This window comes from Netta rufina (assembly GCF_964035555.1).
Source record: "Netta rufina genome assembly, chromosome: 5".
In the NCBI taxonomy this organism is placed as follows: Eukaryota; Metazoa; Chordata; class Aves; order Anseriformes; family Anatidae; genus Netta; species Netta rufina.
In genome coordinates, this window is record NC_140128.1 from 8,043,131 (window position 1) to 8,062,492 (window position 19,362).

At 41.5% G+C, this 19,362-nt stretch overlaps 1 protein-coding gene across 2 annotated transcripts in view; it reads left to right on the forward strand.

The window, feature by feature from the left end:
• The window catches only part of MPPED2 (metallophosphoesterase domain containing 2), a 98,648-nt gene that overhangs the window by 15,138 nt on the left and 64,148 nt on the right, over positions 1-19,362 (forward strand). For both annotated transcript variants that reach the window (XM_084287636.1, XM_084287637.1), the window contains exon 3: positions 18,986-19,167. In XM_084287636.1, the coding sequence (XP_084143762.1) occupies positions 18,986-19,167 (182 nt within the window). The remainder of the gene's footprint in view (positions 1-18,985; positions 19,168-19,362) is intronic.

A 19,362-nucleotide genomic window follows, 5' to 3' on the forward strand; every position in this document is an offset into this window, starting at 1 on the left:
TCATTTGCTACGATTTTACTGTCTGCGTATGTGTTTAAAGGCAATCTTGCCCTAGCGTGAAACATAGAAGTAATGCATGACACGTTATTGCTACAGCATCGGTATCAGAGCCTTTCAGTTTTGTGTGTTTTATTATTTTCCTAACAAAAGCTTTTTTTTAGATTTTGAGCTTCTGGTCTTATGCCTTGTAGTTGTTCAGAAGGGAATCTCGCCGTCCTGACCGAGAGGCTGTACGTTAACGTACTGAGGCAAGGTCACCTGAACCTTTCAGTACTGTGCCCAGACACTGATGGCTTTAAAGACGCGTCTTTTTTTTTTATTATTCTTTACATTTTTTCTTCTGCTGGGCTTCATGCGCTTGTGAGAAGTGTCAGTGCACTGAGAACAAATTCTTTCTCCACGTATGCACACAGAGCTATTGTCGTTGCTGTTGAAGCTTCCCTCATAAGTTCCCCGCAAATGACTCTCGTTCGCCTCTCACCTGTAGGGACTCGCCGTGGAACCGAGAGGGAGATTAGTGTCTGTGCCCGTTCAAACGAGAGCTTCTTCAGAGAACATCCATCACAGTGCTGGTTTGTGTTATGTGAACGTCTTTACATGAACGAAAACGGAGTCCTTTGTGGGTTTTGTTTTTTTAAGGCAGCAAACAGCTGTTGAGTTGTAACGTTTCTCTTGTCTTGGGTCAGATTAGACAAAAAGCTCTAAATGAAAAATCAGGTGTCCTGCTATACCTATCCCGTGAGGCACCTCATCTTAAGCTGTATGCTGTGTATTTGTAGTGCGGGGACAGTGCTGACCACTACTTTCAAGGAATGTATGGATGTTCTCCTGTGTTTTCCAAGCAGAAAAAGGCAGAGAACTAGGTGTCAAAACAGTGATTTGCTACCGATGGCATAATTAAGTATGTTATATGTTAGCTACAATGGATGGCGACCTGGAGTCACCATCCCCAGCTGTCAGAATTTGGCACCCTCCTGAAGACAGGAGCGGATGAATGGAGCATGAAGAAGTTTCCTGAACTGCACGAGTTCATACGTCAGTATATTAATCAAAATGAAGGCCAGCTCTAGTTTACTCGAATAGCTTGATGTGAAACAGTGATGGTCCAGAACCGTGCTGTATGGGCAGCTGTATCTGAGAGAAGTATGGAAGAGAGAGGGAAACTGAGGCTGTCCTTGTTTAACTTGCTGCAAAACATGGCTCGGAGCAGGAAATGCCACTTGGTAGTGTCAGTGCTTGGAATACTCCAGCACAGAAGTTGCATTGGGCAGGACTTAAACAAGTGTTTTTAAATGCTGATCTCACCTCTGCTGCTATTTTTGGTCCAGTCCACTACTGTAGCAGGGTTTTGCTACACACATGTGACTACAGATGTGACTGCATCTGTGTTTGAGCACGTCAGGGTTCTGGCCTGCTCTTGTTCCCTCGCGCTGGGGACGTTAAGCATTTTACCCCTTGCCACTTTGCTGCAGTACCTCCTGGATGTAGAAGGCATTGTGGCTACTGCACTCAGTTGGAAGCTGAGATTTTAATGATGTTGCTTCAGTGGGTTGCAGATCTCCTAAGTGAAAGGACCTTCAAAACCAGGTGGGTATAGTATTAAAGCAGCGGCTACATGTGACACACCAAAAGATGTTTTCTATTTGTACTCCTCATGCTGCTGCCTGTGTTTGTGAAATAAAGTTTTCTGATTCATTATGCAGCTACACTTCTGTTTTCTCCAAAGAGCCTTATGACTGTTTCTGGGATGTCTTCTGTGATGTGTGATGCAGCTGTGATCTCACAGTGACCTACCTGGCAGCTTAACCAAGTTAGGAGTTCAACCGTGCAAAGCAAATAAAAACCTTACTCATTAACCCCCGTGTATCTTCTGATAATTAGCAAAAGTGGCATGAGTAATCACCAAAAGACTTGAGGCTGAAGTGAGACGTATTAGCAGGCGTTTCCCTCCCTGTGAGCATCTTATTTTGGGATGTGATGGGGAGACCCCAGCCCACATGTGCAATTCAGCCCAGTGTATTCCGCGTTATAAATATGCGCCGGATGCAGGGGAGAAACGCAGCGCATTCTCTCAGGATGCTGTTAGGGCCAAGCTGAATCTCATTAGGGACAACTTCAAAGATCAGTTCCTCATGTCCATAAAAACAAGTGTAAATTATCTTCTGTGAGCCTGCTGTTAGCAGTTGCACTGTTACATTATGCATGATTCTAGACTGCACATGGTACGAACAAGCTGCACTGTGTGCCATTAGTGTTTTTCATTTTCATGTAAGCCTTGGAATTTTGCTATTTATTGGTGTTATTTTGGCTAATATACTATTTGACTTAAAATCTCCTGTTATATTAGCTGTTAGTAGTGACACAACGCCTGGAAAGGACTTCTAAGGTTCTCCAGTGCTTGTGTTTTTACAAGGGGGTGGCACACAGACAACTCTGTATTGACAGCTTTACTTGCTTCCTCATTTCCTCCCTGCACTCAGTAGGAAAGTGGCTGCTCCTGACTCCGGGAGTGAATGAAGAAGCTTTCCGTGATGCTGCTCTGCAGCACTTGACCTAAATATTTATGAAAATAAAAAAATAAATAGGGTGGAATTCATTAACGTAATGTGTTCACTAAGCTACTTACCCCCTTGTATGCATTCAAAAGGCTACTTTGTTGTGATCGCTGGGGAAACATTTTGAAACTGTGAGGTGGGACCTCTGCACGGAAGTTCTGAGGCTGGTTTCATTGGACTGAAATTTGAGTTGAAGTCTTTGTTATCTTTGCAGAAACATTCAGATGTTGTGGAATATATTTTTAACCCGAGCTGCGTTGATAAAAAGGGCAAAATCCTCCCTCCCGCCACATGCCACTAGCTGCGTGGTGCAGCCAAGCTGGCGAAGCATTTGCTCGTCTCTTCTTTCCCCACCTAGCAGCTCCAGCACGTCCTGCAGCCAGCAGCCCGCTCTGCTCAGCGCTGCGGCACCACAGAGCTGCTCTGCTGCCTGCAGGGTGCAGCTGGGGCTGCGTTAAGCTGCTCAGAATAAAGTCCCAATAACATCTTGGCACGTGAGCTGGGCCAAGCTGGCGCTTGCTGGATTCATTACGGCGGTGGGTGTGTGAAGCCGTGGTTTTCTGAGGGCTTTTTTGCCCCCCGTTGTTCTGCGGTGGAGCTACTGCCAACGGGAGCACCTCTGCTCCACCTGCGCTGCTGTTCTGCTCTCGCCCATCCCTGCCCTACGTGTGGCATGGCCAGGAGCTGGGAATCATCCCTGCAGGGAGGGGAACACACGGGAAGCGAGGCAGCAGGAGGGGCTGAGTGCCTTGTGTGGGTGCCTTGTGTTGGGCGGCCTGGAGTTCGGTGTGTGGGTGAACGGCCAAGCTAAAGTGAGGCTTCTCTGTAATTCCCAAACACGGCAGGTGAAGAATTTCCCACCGTTGTTCAAGGCTACAAGAGTAATCTGAGGTGGTTTCTACATGCCCCGACTGGAGCTGTGGGGTGGCCACCCTGGGCATGTCCCACTGTGGAGGTCCCCCGGGGCGAGCTGCAGGCAGCCAGCATCGTTCCCATTAAAGCTAAATCAGCAGGATTGAGTGGGTGACAAATGGCTTTTGTACCATGGAGCCATGCACAGGGTGATCTCGTCTCCGTGAAAACCTTTAATCCTCATACAGAGCTCCTACCTGTGGCTCCCCTGGCGTACAGGGCAGTTAGTCTGGACAGAAACCAGATCTATTTTAGTGAAGTTTGCTAGTGGAGTTCTACCGTTAATCATGTTAACAAAGCCATCTAATTCAGGACACAGGTTATGCTGGTAAAAAAGCTTTTTTTTTTTTTTTTTTTTTTTAATAAATTTATTTACCAGACCTTTGACTGTTACAAAAACATTGCAAACATAGTTTTCTCGAACTGACATCACTTTCTAGTGTGGTGTGAGAGAGGAAAATTTGACCCTCCTTTCTTTTTGTTATTAACAAATGAAGAAAAGTAAAACAAACAACAACAAAATCCCACACCGTATATTTGTTTCTATATGTGTGTGCGTATATGCATACACGTATATGTTAGGTGATGCTTACCTGTGGCCTGGAAAGGATGTTTACATGCAGTCATGCCTTTGTAATGTGCTGTGAGCTTGCTTCCTTCTGACCTTCTTTTGACTTTGTTTTGGAAGCCTGTGAAATCCGACGTGGTTTGTTATCTCGTGAAGGAGTGATCAGTTTCATTAGAAGTTCAAGACTGCCGTGGGAGGAAGTCTTCATTTAACATCATTGTTTAGGTCTGACTCTGTCTGACCACAGCAGACAATGTTGGAAACGACGATAAGATAAGAAGTGGCAGTGATAACCGTGCTGTAGGGTTACTGGCAGGGCATGAAACAGCATCTGGCTGTGGGATTTTAGGGGTCTGACTCTTACTTGTAATGGTTGATTGAAATGTTCTTCTCGTGGAGTTGTCAGTTAATGGGGCATCCCTGGCAGTGTGTCCCCCTGGAAAAAAAAATGAAGTGGTTGTAGGAAAACAACAACAAAAAGGAAAGACTGTAAAGTTGAGCTGAGCACAACTATATTTCATATACAGGATGTCCACTTGCTTCTTTTGAAGCTCAAATAAGTACATGAGGTACAGGGATACAATTTAGTTCAAGGAGGATAAACAAAATGGATAAAAAGGGAGTAACAGAAGAGCATAGGTGGTTAGAGCTGAGAAGATGGGGGGAGAAGTGATGTGTGAAAAAGGTTGCAAAATACAGCACAATAAAGAAACTGGTCAGGGCTCGTTATCTCAATATATATTTAAGTTAATTGCTTTTCTTTTTCCATTCATTTTGTTTGTTTGCTATTAATTTGTCCGTTTAGGAAGTCTGTTTCCCATCCAGGCCTAATGCTGTCTCTGACAAAACGAGCTGTCTAGGATTTGAACATGCACTACAAGATTAAACAGCGTCTGGAAGTAGGGAAAATTCTCATTAGACCAGGGAGCTTCTTATTTGAGCCTCAAGAGGAGAAAAAAAACACTTGATTAGCGCTTCAGAAAATGGCTGCGTCAGTCCACCACGGAGCTGCTGCCGCTGGGACCAGCCCACAGCCTTCGTGCCTGCTGTGCCCAAATGCTCTCGTTGCTTTACTCGAGTTTGGGCTCTTCTGGCAGCCCGGTGAGCTGAGCTGGCTGATGGAGGTGATGGGGATAGAGGTGATGGAGAACTTCCAGAGCTAGTCCACGGGTGGTGAAGGCGATGATCTTTACAGGTTTCCTGGCACAAGTTGTCCTCTTCCGTGCATCAGGGTCTGGTGGGACAAACGTGAAGAGAGAATCGTGGGCTGGGAGCCACCAGGGAAAATCCAAGAGCCACTGGGCCCTCTTGATAAACGCTTCCTTCTGTTTTGTGTAGTGACTTAGTGGGGCGTGGTTTGTGTGCACATAGAGCGGCCTGTAAGGAAGGGTGTCGTGGCACAGTGTGCCACTGCCGTGATGTTCTCTGCATCAGTCAAAACGATCATTATAAAAAAAAAATCTCTAACGTTTGACACCAAAAACTTGTGATCCCTGTCACTGTAGGTAATACCAACGAGGGGGGAAGCAACTAGAAGAGATGGCTTCCAGTATAAAAGGCGTTTTTACAGGAAAGCCTCTGAATGTGTTCCCGTGTGGTTCCTGTCTGTGGGCCTTCAGACAGAGCCGTGCTTAAGGCTCTGAATTCTAGAAGGAGCCAGTCGTGCCCATTAAGGATGGAGTTTGTCTCAAGCCTTTACAGCCAGCAGAAGATGAAGGAGCTGAGGATTTTGTAGGTCACAACACACCGGTGGAGTAGAACTAGATCGCATAATCAATTGCAGAAGGGGTTTCTGGAACAGACTGAAGTGTCTTGCCAATTTTGCCCTTAAGGGCAGTGCTTGTTATGAAGCAGGCTGTAAGTCTGGTCTTGATTGCCAAAAAGGTTGGAGGGGGGGGGGGGAAGGAGGAGAAAGGTTGCAGGAAATTAGTCACTTCAGTCAAAGAACTGAGAATCTTAACTGCTAATTTTGTTTAATATAGATGACTGCTAAAGTACCGATGTGAACAAAATAGTTTCTCTTAGCTCACATTCCTGTACCATTACGGTCACTGTGAACTTTGGCTTCATTGACTTCAGTAAGCACAAGCACAAGCCCTTCGTGCTGTCCAACTGGAAACTTCAGTGACGATGCCAAAGCACAGAAACGTAGAGAAAACTAAAAAAAGAAATGGATCCAGATGTAGAAGAAGAAATGGTTAAAATACAGCTGTTCGCAGGTTTTAACACCTTGTTCTTTTTGTCTCCGTGAGCAGCTTCCTGAATTAGCCTATTTTCTCACTTAAAAAAAATCCCCAGTTATAAGGCTGTCAACGATGCTGGGAAACTTTAGTTTGTTCCCTTCTCCAAAATGTTTAGCAATGATATATATATATTTTTTTTTCCCTGAAAACTTGCACAAATGTTTTTGTTGATGTATTTTTTTCTTCAATTCTTCATAGCCTTGCAAAGCCGTCATGGGATTTTGTCATATTCTGTGCCTAGAAGGTATCTCCTCCTGCTCCATAGTGACAGGGAAGAGAACTGGTGCTCCATTTTGCACGCTCAGAGAAATTACTGTGGATGGGGAAGTGTGTACAATTCTGCAAATGTTCTTGGTCAAAGCAGAAATGGGTTTGGTTGTTTAAAACAACAAAAAAAATGCCCATTAGTATAGCTGACAACGATTGCACCCTGATAATACTCCATATATTTATGTATTTTGTTTTTGACAGCTTTTGCAGTTTTATTGTGAATTCTGAAGCAGCTGGAGCTCTTCTGAAAAACTTATTATCAAAACACATATAAAAAAGATTTAAGTTTCTTTTGCTTGTAAGTACTAGGAGGAGAATGAAAATGAAAACCAAGAATAAGCGTGACCATGTAAGGGAAAAATTATTTCAGTAGTTCGAAGAGAAAAGGCTATTCTGCAGCTGCTATTCTGGAATTCCTCCTGGTGTGGACACTCATATTCTCTAGGAAAATTACTTAAGCTAAATCAGAAAACCGGACTGTGCCTAATAAATAGACTCCCTGGGGAGTCATATAGGAAAAGCTACGGTACTTTCAATTCACACAGCCCGTCTTAATTCAGGGAAACCTCCTCACGGTCTCAAACTTTAAGAAACCAGAAGATGAATAAAAACAATGAAACAGACCCTTTTGCATATATATATATATATATGTATATATATATATATATATATATATATATAAACTCATGGTTTGGAGGACCTGAGATGTATGATTTCTCTGTCTTGGGCTTGTTAATGACAAGTTTGGTGGAATTCACCCCCGTGTGTGAGACCTTACGTATCACTGACTGAGCTTAGATGTTATGTTGCTCAGTTTGTGCCTCACCAGCGCACACAACAACAGGATGAATTTCACCCACCGAGGTTATTGCCATCTGAATGTGAAACAATGGCTTCTATTTGAAAGGAAAGGAAGTTTCATGATTTTTCCATGTCTAAAGCGTTGGCTGAAACAATGAAATTCCCTCTTTTGTTTCGGAGTGTAATCAGTGAGATTGCATTTGCATTGCTTGTAACTGAGTCGCCTAAGTGAAATTACATTGCCCACATCTCATTTCGTATCGTAAAATGTTATGTGGTGCAGCCTGTTTGCCTTCTTCCTGGAGCTTTTCATGGTGATATCCTTTCTCTAAATTTCAAAGCTACAAAACATTTGCTTTTTGCATTTGGCATAGGAATTACTTTCTGCAGAGCACTTCTGTATCTGCCACATGAACCAAAATTTTGATAGTGAACAACATATGGATTTGGAAAGCAGATTGCAGCGTTTTCAAGGTCTCATGTTCTGTTGCATGTTAAATGGTTCCTGAGCAGGTTTGTACAATTAACAACAACTTCAGTCATGCAGGGTAATACCTTACTCCCATTCACAGATAGAAACAATATATTGAAGGGGTTTGAGCTTATTTGGCTTTAGAATTGACTTGAGGATAATATTGAAATGGAAATAATTCTGTAGTGCTTCCCTCTTTTCCCCTGCCTTTGTTACTGGTATAGAAGCGAAAGTAAATGCATTTTTAAATTGAGTTTTCTGAAAGTATCCCTAAGGTAGATTTATATCTTGGCTATAATTTGGTTTTGCTTTTATTTGATTTTTAGGAAGGTACATCTTTGAGGGGAGAAAAAAAAAAAAGGCTTAACACGGAAAATAATTGGTAAATGCAGAAGTCCGTAACAATTCTGATAAATATGAGCAGCCAAATATTTCCACTGAGGACTTTTAATTCATTGTGTTTTTTATGACAGAAGTAGAAGCAAAACAAAAATGTTCTTATATAACCTGTAACACTGTGGTTACCCGCAAAACCTCTGCTTGTTAACTATGCTATTGATAAAGGCTCCTGATGATACCTATGGCAGTACTTCTCATAATACTCCTTGTTTAAGTGTTATACATGTCAAATAAATGCCATAACCAAGTTACAGTGGTGGTGAAACAATGCTCATTGCTGGGTTTTATCCTTAAGAATTTTTCATTTTGTGTAAGAAGACATTGCTGCTGAGTTCAGCAGCATCTAGCACAGAGGTTCTCATTGCTTGGGAAAGTGTGTGAGCACACCGAATAATGAGCAAGGGTTGAAAAAGAAAAGCAAAAGCGTCAGAATGAATCGCGCAGTTCTAAGGAATATCTTCAGCTGAAGCTGCATTCATTCAGTGTTCTGGTAGTGCAGACGTGAGGTTTTATTTCTCTCTCCCTCTGCTATAACTTTTATCTACCTAGCCTTTTTTCCCGCAGACTCATGTTTGTATCTCGAGATATTGTGGAACGTACACTATTTGACCTGCGGTTTCCTTGTCATAAGTTGTTTAATCCTGGGGAGAGAGAGAGGAACTTATCTGGTACAATCTTTTTGAGCTGGGAATGTATTTGGCACAATCTTTTTACAAAGAAAAGAACTTGCTTTCGGTATCTGCAGCACGGCGGGCTACAGCCCTCTCCATCGCAGTCACCCAGGAATTGCAGGCTTTTCTTGACTGAATCCAATTCTGCCTGCGACTAGGTTTCAAGCTAGACATGTATTTTAGGGAGATGATGTTAGCTGTAATGAAGACAATTAGACAATTGCCCTAGAAAGTTAAAGACAGATAAAAGTGCAAAAATATATCCAGTAGGATTTGGTGCCCAAAGTCTTCTTGCATGTTTCTGTGTCTCCAACAAAGTTTTGAGAGCGTGCTTAGGGCCAGAACTGAAAAAAAAAAAAAAAAAAAAGTAAAGGAAGTAAATATGAGTTTTTCTATACACCCTGGGACTGATGGAGTCTAAATCTGGAATTCCAGTTGAGACTGAGATGACCGGTGTCAGAATTTATGGCAATGGAATTGGTAGCAGCATAGGAATAATATTAGGTCAGCTGTGCGACTATATACCATGCAAGCTTATGTAATTTCAGTCAACCGTTTTATTGTGCGGAGTTTTTTGGCAACCAGGATGCTGAACGGGAACTTGTGTTTTAAGGTTCTGTAGATGTTGGTAGAAGTTAGTTAGTAATCTCCTCTCTCCATTCCTATTAAGAAGAAAATGACTTTAGAAGGAGAGCTGAATTGCTGTCCATAGTGTATCATCTTCCCTGCAGAAGAATCCTTAAAACTTAAGAGGGAGCTAAAGGCTGAAATCTCTGACAAGGGCTGAAGTAGCTCATGAATATGAGTGGAAAAAAGCCTTTCAGGACAGCATTCTGAAGGGTTTACTTAATAGGAATATGGTGTTAGATGCCCAGATTTAAATGGAAGCATTTCATTACTAAAATCTTTAAAAAGTTTTTTTTTTTTTTCTCAAGCCTAGGTACAGGAGGGAGAATATACATCCTGGTGGAGATGGAATTTTTGTGTTGGTTCAGATCCACAAATGGATTTTGTGGATAATAGATTTTGCCAGTTTAGCTCCTTAATATACTATCTCATGCTGCAGGAAGACTAAGAAAGCGCTTAATTGAGTTGTTCGTGCTGCTCTGTTAGTTCACAAATGTACTAACGTCAGTGACAATTTCATAGGCACGTTGATGGCACCATATACCTTTAGTAATTTAAAAATAGGAACTGGTGGTGTTTGCCCAGCGTGAATTGGCTTTCCTTTGAACAGGCTCTTTGGACTGGGCTCCGTTGCCCCAGTGGGCGTTATATAAATGTGTAAGGCAGAGTAGCAGAGAGACTCGTGATCAGCACTTCATTTAGGAGAGGGCTAGCGCTTTGCTTGCATGGAGGTTGAACTGCATCCCTGGAGAGGGTGCTGCCTTCAGGTCAGAAAGCAAAATGATTGAGAAGGCTTGGAGTTTCTTCCTTGCGTAGTATGCTTAATGTGTGGATTAAAGGAGGATCTTTTATTTCCTAAATGTCGGCGAGATTTCTGGTAGCTGCTATATTTCAGACCAAATACATATTGGAAAATGCATACATAAATCAAAACCAGCCTGAAGTGTTTTTTTTGCAAACACTCTATGCTCTATGCTGTCTAACCACGGAGTATTCATTTCTGGAACACGAAGATGGGCTTCGGGTTAGGTGGCTAATTCTACAAGGTGATCAGTTCTCCTTGAAGATTTGTGTGCCTTCAAGTCCAATTGCCTTATTACATAGGAGTTATTCTCTATCGCTGAATTTATCATCTCCAAGAAAAAGCACTGAGTTGTGCTGGTGAGTTCTCTGCATTTTGGGACATTCTGGATTTCACTCTTAATGTGAATGGTCATCAAAACCTCAGTATATGCTTCAGTATTTCTTCTGCAGTAATTCTTCTTACACCAGGCTTTTTTGACAGAACCTTGTAAAAGTAAATGATCTTGGTAGTTCTCTACATCTGTCCCTCTGATGAAAATCATTGTGATTTTGAAAAAAAAAATATGGCATTTGCAATGTGTCGTGTTAGAGCAAAACCAGTTAAATTTACTCTATCCTGGAGATTTTTTTTTTTTAATTTTATTTTTTTGCATTTCAATGTGGAAAACTGACTTATGGTTGTATCAAGGGCTGAAGCTGTCTCTGTGGTTTCTACCCTAGAAGTAAGTCCACCTTGTTTTATGACTCATGCAGCTGAAAGAATTGGTGGGGCACCACACGTTAATTTAGCGTCACTCTTGCTGAGATATAAAAATGTGAATCTTTCAGATCTCATTGTCCTTCAAAATGGGATCTAAATTCGCATCTTTTGGGGGTTTGGGATTCCAGATTATACTTTGTGTGTGTAATGAGTCAGTGTTTGTAGAGCTTATAGTAGGGAAGAAAAAAAAAAGGCTTCAGTGTTCAAAGCTTCATGGTATGTCTTCCTAGCAGGTGGAGTTTTATCATCAATTGAGTTCTTTCAAGGTGAAGGGAAGGTATAATTTATAGCAGTCCCCCAACATGAAAGGAATGTGAGAAAAGTGCTTCTTAATGACCTGAAACCATACTTGGGTAAAAATAGCATTTTACTGTTTTATTTAAAGTAGAAATTTCTGCCTGGGCCTTAGAGTGATGCTGATACTGGTTTTGATATCATTTGGAGCTCTGTTTTGCTTTTGTAACCTTTCAAAAGCCACTTATGTTCAGATTTTTAAAAGTATTTCATTGACTGAAGAAATCTTGTTTGCAAAGACATGATGAACAGGACTTTCAAAACTGCTTAAGTAATTCAGTTTCTGAATTCCCATTTATACCGTAGGTACTTCAGAAAAAAGGCTAGGTGACTATTTGCACCTGAAAATCTGGATTTTACCTCCTGGTTTTATTACTGACCAGAATCTGGGATTAACTGATTTTAGACTCTTAATTAGTTATGGGTTATTGTATCAGGCTGTAACTTCCTTCTGCAGAGGGTTTTCTTAAGTTTGCCCAAGTTATGGCAGTGGTTAATACAGGTCTTCTCTGTTTAATCTCATAAATCTCACTGGAAGGAAAACAGCTCCAAAACCTGTAATAAAAAGATCCATCATTTCCCTGCAGCTATAATTGTTGGAAACATTAGCAGTAAGCTGCTGAGTGGTGCATTGAATCCTCGTGTGGGTTTGGAAATGTAATTTTTTTTTTCCACATCGCACCGAGACACAATTAATGGCATCTCTGAAAGAAATATCAGCCCTCTGTTTTACAGTTTCCAGAACCTCTCTAAGGTTTTGATGGGTGACATATGTACATGGAGGTTTCCAGAAAAGTTTTTTTTTTTTTTAACTCATTTGAGGTATTCTGCTCTTAAGATATGTGTGCCTGTACAAATTAGACCTGGCAATGAGAACATTGAAAGGTATTTGCATCCCTTTCTTTTTAGTCAGAGGAGAAAGCAGATGTTTTCTTGGTGTTTTACTATACTAGAAGATAGAGTCAAGTCAACAAAAGCACAAATACAATATATAATTTAATTAACATCTGACAGCGGTCAGCTAGCATAATACTGTATTTTGGCATTCCTTGTGTTTACCGAGAGGAAACGAGTATTTAGCTTTGTGTCATTCTGCATGTGTTGTATCACAAAATCAGCTCTGCTTATGTATATATAGTTCTCAGGCCGGAGATGTCAGGATATGCGTATGATGCACTGAATTTATACTGCAAGAAGCTGCAGACTATCCACCTTTCCTTTCAGTGGAGGATACAGCTAGACAGGCCCCAGATAAACTGCTTTTCCCTTCATCACAGTTTTTGTCGTTCACCTCTCAAAGTCAGGAGATGAGTTATAAATACTGAGAAGTTTATCCATTTGCCAAAGCATTAATAAATAGTCACTACAACTTAAAATATTTGTTTGAGGCCTGTTCTGTTTGGAATTTTGAAGTTTAAGTTAAAAATGACATAATTCTTCACTTTCTAGAGGAAATTTTCAGGACTGCAGCTTCTTTACACGTTCCTAGACTTGGATTGAGGGCTGGAAATTGTGGTTTCCACACTACCACAGGAGAGGTCTGTAGGACTGACAAACCAGAGCCCAACTGGGCCAGGAGAGGGCCAGCAGGACAAAACCCCTGGGACATGGGTATGGCGTGGCTGCTGGCATCCTGCATCTTCAGTGTGTGTGTAGGGGAGTGGTAATGCTGGGCACCGTCAGGGTGCTAACTGGAAGCGATAAGGAAATGCCTCAGTCTTCCAAGCTGCCTTACAAAATAAAATTGGGGAATCACGCCCAGTGCATGGTTTGAGTGCTGAAAGGAGAAGGGGGCAAGGCAGGGCCAACAGGGTGGCAGTGGACAGGCTGTGGGGGAGAGTACAGGCACAGGAAACCTGACCCACTGAATGAAGCAGCTTAAAGATTTTGAGTTAAGTTTTAATGAGGAATAAAGGCATTGTATTCATTCTGCACTTAATGCTGTGGTTTCTGTTTTTAATCAAACAGGGTTATCAAGTCTTCAGTAACACATCCCTATTCCTATCAGCCTGGTCAACTAAATGGGATGACGCTACGTTTTAAGGTTCATGTTAAAGTTTTGGGCCGGAGATTCTAGATTCGTATATTGAGTTTTTGTTTCAAAATACAGATACCCCGTTTGATCTTGATATAGTTCTGATGGTCTGTAACATGAGAAATTATGAAGTTGGCCTAATAGCCCCAAGATTTTGATTTTTAAAGAAGAACAATTGCACATCTTTTATTTTCAGTACATTTCTCGAACCTCTGCGAGGCATACAGATTGATTTCATGCATTTTTCTCCAATGAGGAGACTGATTGATGTATTTTGACAAAAATAATTAAGCCACAGGTCTCACATGATCACTCAATTCCAGGACTTGGGATGCACTCCAAGAGAAATAACAAATATTGCAATGTAACGAAGATGGGACTTGGCTACAGTGACAGTGCTGTAAGTAGAGTAGCAAGGGTTTTTTCACAGAAATTCCCTTTTTATTCCTCCAAAATTCACATACCAGAGTTAGTATGCACAGAGACAGAGGACTGAATTCAAAGAAAGAAAACGCTGTAGATGTAGAGGGTCTGTTTCTTTTGCTTTCCAATTTCAACAAAACTCTTTTGTTACAGCAGCTGAGGAGGGGGATCTAACAGCACTTAAAACCAAGTTTTTTGTAAGCGTTTTTGCAGGAAATATTTGGATTAAAATCCAAAAGTAAATATACTGAGCTAACTGGCTCTTTGAAAAAGTAATTGGTTTACAAATTTTGAAAATAGGAGTAGCGGGGAGGGTATGAAGATTTTGCAAGAGGAATCTATACTGTAAATAAAGCAAACCATGACTATGCATAGCAAGGATGAGTAGGTGATTTTATTAAAAAACTGATAATACAGATGTAGAACAGTTGCTAGATGGTGTGTCTCCAAATGACCGTAAACCCATTAGAGTAAGTGCAGTAACACATACAGATTTTATATGGTCTACAAACAGGAAGTTTGTGCTTTAGTTGATCTATAATGAATGCTAATTTACAAAAACCGAACTCATAAATTCAGTCGCAGGTACAACACATGGAGAAATCATTAACAGCTGAAAAACCAGCACAAGTGTGACAAAATCTGGGAAGGACATAGGCACTGCTGTCATAGGACTATTTTTCTATTTGCCGAGCCTGGGAAAGAGTCAAATGATGTGGTCCTTCGCAGTGACCTCTGACTTGTTCACCTGTGGCAAAGCCAGTGGTGGCAGGTTAAAAGGAGTGGGCTGTAAGCAGTAATCCTGCTGCTTTGAGGCTGGACGGTTCTGCGGAGGAGGATTTTTGTGCATCTGTGAATGTTTTATCCGGCATAGGTGCTGCATTCATCTGAATGATTTATTCCACTTTAGGAACAAGAAATTCTTCCTGGCTTAATGCTTAAGATTTTTATTTCGCTTTCATGGATGGATTGGTTTCTCGGGAATTATTCTATGGGAGGGGATTTGGGGCCTGCATATCTCAAACACCAAGAGAGCAGGAAGGCGAACAGGCTGCGCTGTGTGCTCTGCGCTCCGAGCACAGGCCTTGCAAGGGCTGGCTCACCGAGGCAGAGCCCGGTATTCTCAGCTTTCGTAGTCACCCATGCAGAATTATGCCTTGGAATCAAAACTTTCATTTCTCTGAGAAAAATGGTGCTAGTGTCTTCCCGAAGTTTTCTTTGAAAACAGAATGGCAGTGTAATTCTCCCTGCAGCTATGTCTCCTGGAGGGCCGTACTGCCTTGGCTGTCTCTGATGTACTCGCTAATTCTGCTGATTTATAAGACATCATTATGGGTAACTAGCGAATGGTTGAGCTGAAATGCACAGCTGATGTATTTGTTCCATAGCTTGACATCCTAAATCATGACCTTTGCCTTCACGCATGTGAAAGGCCCAGTGTTTTCCTCCTGTGTGTGGTTTTGAATTCAGCCCTCCTACCTCGCTGCCAAAATCTCCTTGATAACTTCAGTGTTAACGGTTGGTGTTTAATTATTGCATTTCCTATCAGTACCCGCTCTTAAAACATAAAGGCGTGACAAAATGAGCTGTGTGGTGGAGGAGCACTGCCTAAAACCCCAAGTGTTCATGGCGGTGAGGAGCAGTGCCACAGGTGGGCTGCTGGTGCCAAGCTGCTAGGCCGTGGGGCAGCACCGAGCTCTCTGGCTTTCAAGGCCTTGGAAGTGCCGTGATAACCGTGGTTTGGGAGGAAGGTACTGTTTAGTGACAGCTGATAAGTAAGCCAAATCGAAGTTGGGTTCATACCATCCCTTGGTTCGATTGCCGAGGTGTGTGAGGAACTGGAAAGCTGAGGGTTTTGTCTGAGGGACTCTCATCCTACATTAGAACAACTGATTGCAAACGCAGTTTGGTAAAGCCAAGTAATTATCTGATAAGCAAAGTCCTTATAGAAGTATATGAAGATCCCATTGTCCCTTCTGATTCCTAAGTCCTTATAAATGCATTAAATGTGACATCTTCAGTGACTGTCATGATCTTAAAAAGCAGTCATCACGCAGATGCTGTAGGGGCTTCATTTTGGGTAGTATGTAAACTTCTGTAAAAAAAAACAAAACACCTAAAAACGTTATTTTCTAAGGTGCAACGTGCCTTAGGGTAGATAAGTAGTTATTATCAACTACTTATAAAGGATGTTGGGTGCCCAAATTTGTTGACTAACTTCAAGACAAAACCTCATTTGTATTGGTACTTCTATTTTGTTCATTTATTTTCCATTTCCCGGTTGTTGTATTAATGTTTTCAATTACACTCAAGTAACTTTCACGACATCTTTCTATAGTCATGCTTTTCCAAATGCAATGATAGAATAACCTGTAAAGTGTTTCAGTCTGCCATTAAAACAAAAAAGGTGTTGGTAGTGAGGGAGTTGGCTGTATGGTGTTAGGAGCAATGGGGACAAATCTGCTGGACTCCTTAGGGCTGTGCTACCCAAGTAGACACTGATAGATTCAGTAGAGACTGGTGTTGGGCAGGGCTGAACTAATTATTTCCTGTTGGGTTGCTCTCAGGGTCAGGTGCGTGACTGTTACAGAGCTTTTAGAAATGCCAACCTGTAATTTCCAGTCGCTGGGTCGTGAGGTGAGCAGACCACCACAGGAATAGATGATGCTCACAGCCCAGGCAGGGGCCTGCTAGTGAGCTGCGTGCTGCCAAAATCTGTGAAAGCACAATGCTTTGCCTACCGTGGTAGGCGATCTCTTAAATTCAGAGGCCAGTCCTCTCATGATGCAGTGATAAAGGCAAATCCTGCATTAGTGTTTCTCATACTGTAGCTGTGGATGAAAAGGAAACTTGGGCTTTTAGGACTGGTAATAACACCACTTTTATTAAGTTTCTATTGAAAGACTGTTTCGCGTAAGATAAATTGATGGGCTGAGCACAATAACAGTCAGTATCTCACTCTCAAATACATGGTGGGCAAGCACTACTGAGTAAGAGAAGAAATTAAGCTAAGATGTACAAAAAAGGTTACTTGGCAACATCATAGAGTATGTAAAGAAGAGAAAGAGAGGGGTCAGGAACTTAGCAAATTTTGATTATAGAATCTCCTGTAAGTAAGTTGTTGCAGGATTGGAAAAATCCTAAACCAAATGTTGGTGTTATACTCCAGTACAGATTGTCTAAAGCAAAAGAGGGTTCATTTTGGAATAAACTGCAGAGAATAGCAAAAGCAGAGCTGCTGTGTACGAGCAAGCTGCACTCCCCAGAGGCAGGCAGCACTGATCATAGCTCATGCAGAGACAATCTGAGTAAGGTATATGGTGGTAATGACAGCTGGTGTTCATATTTTGTATTGTCGGGAGAAAACATGCTTGGCAGTGTAGAAATACCGATTTATAGAACCCATGCTTACTGTGTGACGCGTTTCTAAAATGCTTCGAGTTACCTTTGGTAACTGGGAGGAAGACACCAAATACAAGAATGTTATGGCCGACTATTAAATTTCTGCCCATCTTGCTAGCATAATCGCAACGGATAAATGAACTTTCCTCTGGATGGTAACCTTATTAATATCTAACCATTCTAGAAAAGAAGATTTCATTGATGTCTGGAGTTCAGATTTTACACTGGGTCTCTGTAGTGGTAACCGGTTGTGTGGCTCAAGTAATCATACGTGGTGCTTTGGGGAGAAAAGGAGGTGCAGAACCGAAAAAGAAAAGCTACCTACCAAACTGAACCTTTCCACCCTGCCCAGCCTACAGTGACATTTCATTTTTAATATAAAAACTGTATTAAAATAAACATAATTTTGTAGAGCATGGATTTTACAAATGAGCTCAGCGGTCCATGGCAACCAATTGTGGTACATCTGTGGGAAATACACTTCAATTTGAACTGTTATGGTACCCAGAAAAATGCAGTCTTACTAATGCATGGAGCTGAAGTTAAAGACATCAGTAGAAGTTATCACACAACTTGGCAGATAGTAAGTACTAACTTACTAAATCTAGTAAATAATGTTCATCAAATAAAGGAACACATCTGAAGTCTGAATTTTCTTGTTTTTCTTCCCAGCCACTATGGAGAGCAAAACAAAGTCTGTTTGATTTTCTTTTTACTTTCAGGCACCAATTCTTGAATGGTTACTGTTGTGTCAGTTTGTCCCAGTAAATCCTGGAATACCATTATTTCGGGTGCTTGAAAATACTTGGTTTGTTTGTGCTGCTGCAATGATTGGAGATGTTAGCAGACAGCTGTTGTTCCAAAGTAAGCAATGGGTTGCCTTTTACATTTTAAGTTATTATGATACAAATTAGAACTTCTAACAACTAAATATACATAAAGCACTTGTCTCTTAAAAATAATATTTTTTTCTCTGTTCTGCTTCAATTAAAATAAACAAAGAAACTCTCAAAGCCAAACTGCTATGCTGAATCATAGGTAGTTTATGAGATCACATTAACAACTGTGTAACTTGCAAATAGCCACTTGAACTAAATTTTTAACATCATTGACTGTAGGAAAAAAAAAATGTTTGCTTAGTGCTCTACCACATCAAGCTTGTGGCTTTATAGATTTCTGAAAGATGAGCTCAGGATTTTCTGCGAGAGCAAGAAGTTGTCACTAGGCTCAGTGCTGTAATTGACAGGCTTCATCAAAGCACTGTACCTCGGTGAGTGTAAACAAATACTCCTGCTGGAATCAGGAAGAGTGCCCATATCCTTGAACAAAATTTTATGCTAAGCTCAGCTCAGGTGAGAGCCTGTTGCTGGCCCACCTGCAGGATTTGTTATTTAATGGTCCATGCACCTGCTCACTTGTAAGGCAGAAGTTGGGGAAAAATCTACGTGAATTCAAAGTATTCCCCCATATTTTTCCCAGTGCTTTATTTTAACATCAGAAAAGTAGTTGTATCTGTGTAGTTTTTAATCTCCTGTCTTTAACCAGGTAAGTATTTGAGAAGCATTGTGATTCTGTCTGGATTTTTGGCCTTGTTACCAATGTCATTCTTTCAGCACGCTGTGTGTAGAGGTGTGTGTGTGTGTGTGTGCGTGCACACTGATGTAGAGATTGATTTGCGTTGATACTTGAAATAAGAGATGTGAGGGTTTTAATCTTGTAACTGTTACGAGATCTTTGTGTCTGCTTCAGGGTCGACCCTATCCCATATGACACTCCAAAACCAGCGGGCCACACGCGATTTGTCTGCGTCTCAGACACACACTCCAGAACAGATGGCATCCAGATGCCTTATGGGGACATCCTTCTCCACACGGGCGATTTCACCGAACTGGGACTGCCCTCAGAGGTTAAGAAGTTTAATGACTGGTTAGGTAAGGAATTACTGCGTTTTGGTGACCCCAATTAACCTCTCCTGTCCAAGTGTCAGTCACTGCTTCCTAATTGAATTAGAGCACTTGAAAATCCCCCCTACCTTTGCTTCACTTGTCTTCGTGTGATGTGCTCTTTCTACTTTCAGCATGATTCTGTTAATTAAGACAATTTTAGAGACTTCACTGTATTTGTGC